The following is an 8,303-nucleotide window of genomic DNA, read 5'->3' as shown; positions in this document are numbered from 1 at the left end:
GTTAACTTGTCTACGTTATTACCTTCGGTGCTTACTTTTTGTTGTCTGTGTTTGTTGTTTATTATTTTTCTGCGTATTGGAGTTTATTAAACATGGTGTGATTCATTTTAAATTATTAATACAATTAATGTGAATTTCAATTCGTTCACAAAATAAATGACAAGATGTCGTGTAGTTCTACTGAAGACTTGCCCGATCAGTACAAAGTAAGTTTCAATAACTGCTTTGTTTCTAATTATTTCTAAGAACTCGACCTTCAAACTTAGTTGCATTTGCCATACAGAATTTAGCATACAATAACGAAATACACTATGTTTCATCATCTTTTTGGCCATCGCAATATCACTTGTACATAATCAATAATAAATCAATCTTAAAAAACTTTCTAAAGCTTATAATTGAGCTAACTCTTTAATGAAAGCAAATAGTTGTTTATTCGTTCTAATAGTTTTAAACTATTAATTCTAGTGGTTTTAAAGCAATTCACGGAGAAGATCATGTTACAGTGCCTTTAACATCAATCACTGACAAAGAGACCTTTGAAAAGGCAAATGCTTATGCATTATTGTAATTGTTCAATATTTTTCAGGAGCTATTTACACAAGATGGAGTATTATTAAAAGCATGCATTGGTCGTCCCATATCAGATCTCAATTCTATTGGGATGCTTTGTGTAGTACAAAATGCTGATGGTACCAAATGCATTGAATGGAGACCTAATGATCTCATTACAATTGATTCAGATACACAAGACCAAGAATGGGCAGTTGTAAATACTATAGGTAACACAAATTCAAATTAAATTCCGAATATGTGTATATTAGATGGATATACTGATATTCACTGGAGGATTTTTTTAAAACTGCTTTTCTTACTAAAATAAGAATCTTGAAACTGAAGGAAAAACTATTACAATTCTCTATATCCTAAAGCTTAGGTTTAAAATTCAGGGTAATCTGGCTTTGTAACAGTTAGCAAGAAATTAAATAAACCTGATAAAAATGGATTATATTTCAAATATGAATTTATGAGTAAACAATGTATTATTTTCACATAGCTACAACATATATAATTTAAAATAAAATATGTTTATCAAATCAAAATAGATAATAAAAATATTTTTTAAATGTGTAGAGTAGAATTGAATTAGTAAAAAAATAATAATGTAATACATTTAACTTCCATATAACCTATCAGTTTATACATAAATAAAGAAAAATAAAACTAAATTTAAACAAGATAGTAGTATGCAGTGTTAATTTTGCCTCGCACTGATCTGAATGACCACAGCACTTTTCAATGAGACTATTGGATATAAATGGATAGAAAAAAAAATATCCAAATTAAAAAAATCAATATGTCTTTCTGTTTTTAATTATCTAGCACTTCTCATTTTACCATCTTAGCATCTTACAGTATGTTAAATAAAACATATAGCTTCATTTAACAACGTGCTTAATTACCCTTACAATGTAAACTTTTCTCGAAGCCAAGATGTTATTGATTACTAGGTCGACGGCAGCGCACACTAAGCGGCAACATGACCTCAGACTATGCAGCGGCTCGCGCTAGAATCGTCCGAATACCTCTGGCCGAGCTTAAAACCTTTAAGGTCACGCGTAACAACCAACAAATGCAATTTTCGACAAAGCCCGGAGTTTGGCAGAACACGTTCTATTTTCAACATGGTAATGCAGAAATATTTATGTCTTACTTGAAGAACCACGTGAAAACGGCGAAAACTAGACATGACAGAAACACTTACGTTGTGGTCGAGTCTAACATCGAGTCCCAGGCTTTAAATAAGTCGTTCACCGAGTTGGATATTTTTACGGAAAATACAACAGACGTTGTATGGAGTTTGGTGTCCAATTTTAAGCAGCGCCCATATGAAACTACGATGGAGGCGTTCTCGAAACTTACTGATATAGGTGAGTATTTTTATATATTTACTAGCTTTTATTCGTACATACGTTACTCACGAATAATTTTTCAAGTGTTTAAGTTTATTCCGTACTACCGTCAAATATTTAAAACAAATTTGTTTTATGGGGGTTGTCCAGAAATAATACTAAACACAGGTAGCCATCTCACGTACGTATTGAATTAAGTAGTGTGGAGTGTTTTAGTATATTACGGGAATGAAGGCTTGAATGGTAAGCGAGATGTGTCCGAGGAGGTGGCCGATTTGTTGACGAAAAGTATGAGCGCTTTGGAAGATACAACGTCGATAACGAAGTCCGATGAATATGAAGTGATCACTGTTAAACCTACATTACCACCGCGGCCTTGTATACCAAGGTAAATTTATTATTCATTTCAGACTTTGTCTAACAGCGAATCGTTAACAAATCATATACAATACAATAATACTCACGTCAGCTTTAAAAAGATGTTTTGTACTCGAAAAATAATAGCAAAAATCTATTGTTTTTAGAACTATTGTGTTGAAAATTTATGTTATTTTGCTTATATATAGTTTTTAAAATCAATCAATTAAAGTGAGGATATTTTTACTTTTATCATTTTTCTTAGTGGAACATCAAAACATATTGTTTAATTCTGTTATCTTAGAGGTACACCATTATCAACTGAGAAATGGGAGGGGCTTCAAGATACGGAAGGACGAATACTCGAGGTTGAAGGAGTTAAACAGCTAATATTTCGAGGTGTAAGTACTTTGATAATGCTTTGTGATGATAGCTATTGTTAGTTGGCTGGATCAGAACAATTCAAACTAATTTGATTTTTTTTATTTTGTAAGTTTCACAGACGCGAATTGAAAATATCTTTTTATGTGGAAATATTTTTGAGTTATAAATCCATTTGTTAAAAGCTATATTATAACATCGATCTATGATCGAACTACTGTAAAGCCGTCAGTCAGGCTTCAGGTTACTTTATGAAATGCAATGGTGGTGCGCGGCAAGTGTCTTTAAAACTCTTCTTATAAAAGCCGTCTTGTTTTCAGCTGAAGGTTTCCATTCTATTTATAGTTTTCTTCAGCAGTAAACAGCAGTTATCTAGGAAATGCTTTTACTATCCATTATTCCCATTCACAGGGCGTAGCACATTCGATCCGCCCGTCAGTATGGAAGTATTTACTCGACTATTACCCCTGGCACGCGACGCATTCGGAAATCCGTAAAATACAAAAAAGAAAAACGGAAGAATACTTCTCGATGAAGCTCCAATGGCGCTCGATAACGGAGAAGCAAGAGTCGCGCTTCAGCGAATACAGGGAGCGGAAAAGTTTGGTCGAGAAAGACGTCAATAGGACGGACAGATCGCATCCGTTTTTCGCCGGAGACAACAATCCGAATGTTCTCCTATTGCAAGATATTTTGATGACATATGTGATGTACAACTTTGATTTGGGGTACGTTCAGGGAATGAGCGATGTGTTGGCGCCTCTTTTGCTACTTTTGGGGAATGAGGTCGACAGTTTTTGGTGCTTCGCTGGGTTTATGGAGAAGATTGTGAGTATTTATTGATGGAAAAAGTGTTTTATTAGAATATAGAAATAATATAAAAATAAGAAATATATATTTGATAAATGTCAAAAATGATAGCTGTCAGAATTCCCCGGAATTAAAAATCAGAGTATACTTGCCTATTAGATGCACAAATGATCATGAAACAGATACAGAAATCTGAGGCCTAGACTTAAAAAACTGGTAAGGCGTCATTGGTTTATTTTTATTGTCTTCAAATAACTTTGTAATTTCAAGGCATCAAACTTCGACATGGACCAAGCCGGCATGAAGCAGCAACTCCTGAATTTGCAGCAGTTGCTGACGTTCGCAGTTCCGGACCTAGCGAAGCATTTGGCTTCCAAGGACTCCGGGAATATGTACTTTTGTTTCCGATGGCTGCTCGTTTGGTTCAAACGGGAATTCTCTTTTAGTGATATTATGAGGTAATTTAAAAATAAATTAATAATAAAATAAATTATATGATATATTCTGGAATTTTGGTCTCCTGTATAGCTGTGGCTTCGTTATTCCATTCAGCTAGCTCCCTCCCTCTTCCTATAATCTCTAACGGAAGCACCTCTGTTTTATCTCTTACTCATCTATGTAACCCGGAGATTATTGTAAGTCATTTATATCATCTATATATAATTAGTCATTTAGTCATTTATATATAATTTGTAATGTTTTTAAGATTTCTACTGCATATGTTAATTATGTTCGTGAGCTCTTAACCTTCCCGTAGATTACTTAAGAGCCGTTTTAATTTATTTAACTACATCTATTTCAGGCTGTGGGAGGTGTTGTGGACGGGGTTGCCATGTGCTAACTTCCACCTGTTAATCTGTGTTGCCATACTCGACGCCGAAAAGGATGTGCTCATTAGTAAAGATTATGGTTTTAACGAAATATTGAAGGTAAATTTAATATAGATAAAAAATAATCTGTTATGTAGCAGATATATAGACAATTTGTTGTTTCGATATTTTTAAATTTTATTAGCCTCATATATATACGTGTTCGATTTAGCTGACTAAGAAAGCACTAAGATTGGTGGTTTCAATTCGAATCCAACTTAGCGCTAAGTAATACTGCTTTATGTCAAATTCTATTGTTTTTGACGTACGGGAGTCCATAATATACTTAGGTTCCTAATCACCATACCAAAATTTTCAAAATTCCTTAAAAACATTATCACCAATTTAAATAAAATAAAAAATATTGATTTAAATTTTCTTTCAGCACGTCAACGACCTGTCTATGTGCCTCGACATTGATAAAATCCTAAGCACGGCCGAAGGAATCTACCATCAGCTAATATCAGCGCCTCATCTCACCGACCAGATCAGAATTATCCTCGGTATACCTACCGCTGCGAACGACCCGAACGATGGTGATGAGGAATCGGGGTCCGAAGATATGGGGGGCGATGAAGAGCCCGGCGGAGAGAACGTTCGAGATCAGGCAAATGGTAAAATGGAGCGAGACATGGAGGAAGTTATGTATCAGATAGGACTAGATTTCAATTTTTAGGATATATTGAGTCGAATAATATAATAAATAAATAAAAATATTATATTGGCTTGGCTTTTTATATTAATGATATTACAACTTTATTAATAGAGTTTCTATAAATATTGAGTAGTTAAATTAAATAATTTGCCAACTGACAGCTATTTAATGTTTGTAGTAAGATCTGGTAGAGTATTAAACATTTTATAAATATAGAATTTGTATACTAATAAAAATGGTTGTGCATTTAGTTTGCTTGGTAACTTTCATCCAAGCCCATTGGTCCAATTCACTTAATTTATCCTTAGACAGCTAGTTTCATATGCTGATTTATTAGGATTATTTAAGCAAGTGTAAAACTCGATCTATTGACAGTAACTCATATTCTTTTTGATTTCTTATGTAATTTTATAAAAAGATATGTACAAATAAAAAAAATATTCATAAAAATATATCAGTGTAATTGCAAATCTGCACTAAAGTACTCTTTTGTCTCTTTCCGTCACATTGCACAGACTTTTGTAAGAACCGCAATTGTTCAGAGTTATCTTTTTGAAAGCATGGAGCTATACATATATCTACAATAAATATAAATTATATTATATATAATATTATATACAATATAATTTCTATTTATTGTATTTTTGTTACAAGGCTATTGTCATTTTTAAGTAAGATAGTAAAATAATTATAAAGATAATCTCTATATCTTTATAATTATTAGTATAAGCATAATTTAAAGTAAATATTATTCTTTCAGGTTACACTCGAATATAATGGACTACAGATATCTGTTGTGACTAAGACGGTATGGGCCTTGCTAGCCTAATGTACATATGACAAGAAAATTTTATATTTTTATATGCAGTTAAATATTTTTAAACATTATTTATAATTTAATTTTTCAAAATGTGCAAATTAATTATGTTTAACCTAACCACTCATTAACACTCATTAACAGTGACACGGGTAGACATTAGTTTGTATTTATAAGAATGCAAAAGTTTTCCACAGCAAACTTTTTATTTTTAGGAAAAATATGTAATGTTGTTATAACTTAACTACTATTTTTACAAATAACAATTGCAAAATTTTGATCCTATTTTTCACATTCAGTACATAATAAAAACCTTTTCTGAGCACATTTCACCTTTTCTCACCATTAAAAATTTTTCCATTTTGTATATATATATATAGCAATCTGTAAATTTAAGTTGTGCCTTCTAGTATAGTTTCTTAGTTACACCGATTAGTATTTAAATTATTGTCAATTTAGAGGCTGTTTTTCTAAATTTTATGATGAATGATTGCACATTCTCAAGATTTTATTGAGGTAATTATTGTATTTTCATAAATGCTAATTATTCTAATCAAAATGATGCTGCAATGCCAAGTTTGGTTTTTCTTTGGTACTTAAATCAGCAAATTGTACTAATTACAATTAAAATGATTAGCATTTGCCATGACTATTAAAATCACTGTTATAGTTCAAAGTATATTTTAACATTTCTTTAAATAAATGTTTTGTTTTATATAGTTTTTTAATTAAATTCTGTTAATATGAATTTATAATAAATAGACATAGTTTTGTCTACATTTTATTTTAATAAATATTAGATAATAGTGAGATCATTTATAAAATACTTTTTACTTATTTATAGTTAGAGACTCAATAATACAGGCTGTGGATGTGATTTCAAATGAACATTTAGTCCATAGCGAGTCTGATAGGACTTGTCACACAAATGGCAGTGGAAGTTCTTAACTCCGGTGTGAGTCAGTGAATGTCTCTGCAGTTCTGACTTAGAGAAGAAACGCTTTCCACAAGTTTCACAAGAGTATTTTGTTTCTTTCAAGTGATTTTTTCTTATATGTGAACTTCTAGAACTAGATGTTATAAAAGTAGCATTGCACACTTCACATCTATGATTTCTAGTTCTTTTATGATTCCAAAGTACATGAGAATTGAGACTACCTGGTACTTTAAATTTTTTGGGACAATACTTACAACTGTAGGCTCGATTACTACCATGAGTTAACATATGTATTCTTATGTACCCGGGAGGATATGACTTTCCACACTGATCACACTGTCGTAAAAGCTTTTTGTCTGTGTTTTCTTTAGACTTATTGTGGCTAGGCTGACAGTGATGACCGATTATGTCCTCTTGTCTGTAGAACCCCACCCAACAATTTTCGCATATGAAAGGTCGCAAATGGAGTTTTCTATGCATGATCAATGATCGAAAGTCTTCAAATTTTTCACAGCAATACTCACAAGCTCTACCGACTGTGTTTTTGATCGGATGAGTGTTCAAACAATGTTCATAAAGTAACTTTGAAGAGCTGAACTCTGCTTTGCATTCAACACAAAATAGGTCAACCGATGATTCAATTTCTAAATTATTCATTTTAATTTTTGGTTTTATGTCTTGTTCACTAAATTCCTTTTCACCTGATGCGAAATAATCATCATTATTATCACTCTCTGACTCCATGTAAGTGATTTTTTCCTTCAATTTTTTTGTACTTGATTCAATTAATATTTTAAATGAATATGTGATTGTAAGCTGGTATACACAATTAATACAAATATACTCAGGCAACATTTTTTCAACCTGAAAAATATCAGATATTTTACAAAATAATAGATATACTTGAATATAAACTAAGTAAACACGGTTATATAGTCGTTTATTTTTTGAACATATTATAAACATACCTTGTAATTATAAAAATTTAATAAAATATCAGAAAGACGAACGTCGTTCCCAGCAATATAAATAATGGTATGAATATGTTTCATTTCTTTTCCTTCACCTAAACAGGTTCTGCAACACCTCATTTTGCCTTTTTATGTTTTAAAGTAATATTTTGAATTTAAGTTGCTGTAAATCTTTGGGACTATAAATTGTAAATCAATATTTTACTATGACTGTTGTCATAGTGCTCCTTGAAAAATAAAGCAATAAAAAAATATCATGATATGATATTATTAATATTATGTTGATTAAGGATGAATTATTTTGCAGCAATATTATTACCAAATACTAATTACGATTCGTTTAAAATTTGACTAAACTCTGAAGTCTGATCTCGGATTTTTATAATAGTTAATTAATAGTAGTATAATGTTTAATGTTATGTCAATTGTCAGGTGTTCTGCCGCTTTAGCTTTAATTGTCATCAGTGTCAAGTTTATAATTGTAGTCTATCGCCATTATAATATGATCGCATGTATATTTAAAAAAAAATACTTTCTACCCTTTCTCATAATTATCAATCAATCAAAAAGCATATTTTATTCATAAAGGTAAC

General features: G+C 31.4%; 2 protein-coding genes across 4 annotated transcripts; one reads left to right on the top strand and one right to left on the bottom strand.

The window, feature by feature from the left end:
- The first annotated feature begins 40 nt into the window (after nucleotides 1-40).
- On the top strand, nucleotides 41-6,517 carry LOC110999233 (TBC1 domain family member 15). Of its 3 annotated transcripts, none has more exons than XM_045629771.1 (10): nucleotides 41-206; nucleotides 590-782; nucleotides 1,512-1,931; nucleotides 2,115-2,301; nucleotides 2,575-2,671; nucleotides 3,063-3,479; nucleotides 3,732-3,919; nucleotides 4,264-4,390; nucleotides 4,716-4,971; nucleotides 5,746-6,517. In XM_045629771.1, exons 1-10 carry the CDS (start codon nucleotides 165-167, stop codon nucleotides 5,760-5,762), a joined length of 1,944 nt encoding a protein of 647 aa, XP_045485727.1. In that variant the 5' UTR covers nucleotides 41-164; the 3' UTR covers nucleotides 5,763-6,517. The 3 variants fall into 3 exon arrangements, with proteins under 3 accessions (XP_045485727.1, XP_022123891.2, XP_022123892.2); XM_022268199.2 differs by having other exon boundaries at nucleotides 42-206; nucleotides 2,130-2,301; nucleotides 4,716-4,970; XM_022268200.2 differs by having other exon boundaries at nucleotides 42-206; nucleotides 4,716-4,944.
- On the bottom strand, nucleotides 5,900-8,103 carry LOC110999255 (zinc finger protein 26). The gene is made up of 2 exons (XM_022268225.2): nucleotides 7,708-8,103; nucleotides 5,900-7,603 (listed from the first exon to the last, which is right to left on the bottom strand). Exons 1-2 carry the CDS (start codon nucleotides 7,828-7,830, stop codon nucleotides 6,647-6,649), a joined length of 1,080 nt encoding a protein of 359 aa, XP_022123917.2. The 5' UTR covers nucleotides 7,831-8,103; the 3' UTR covers nucleotides 5,900-6,646.
- Nucleotides 8,104-8,303: the final 200 nt, after the last annotated feature.

Source organism: Pieris rapae, chromosome 10, assembly GCF_905147795.1.
Source record: "Pieris rapae chromosome 10, ilPieRapa1.1, whole genome shotgun sequence".
NCBI lineage: Eukaryota > Metazoa > Arthropoda > Insecta > Lepidoptera > Pieridae > Pieris > Pieris rapae.
The sequence above is the reverse complement of the archived record's forward strand: the minus strand, read 5'-3'. Positions and strand labels throughout refer to the sequence as shown.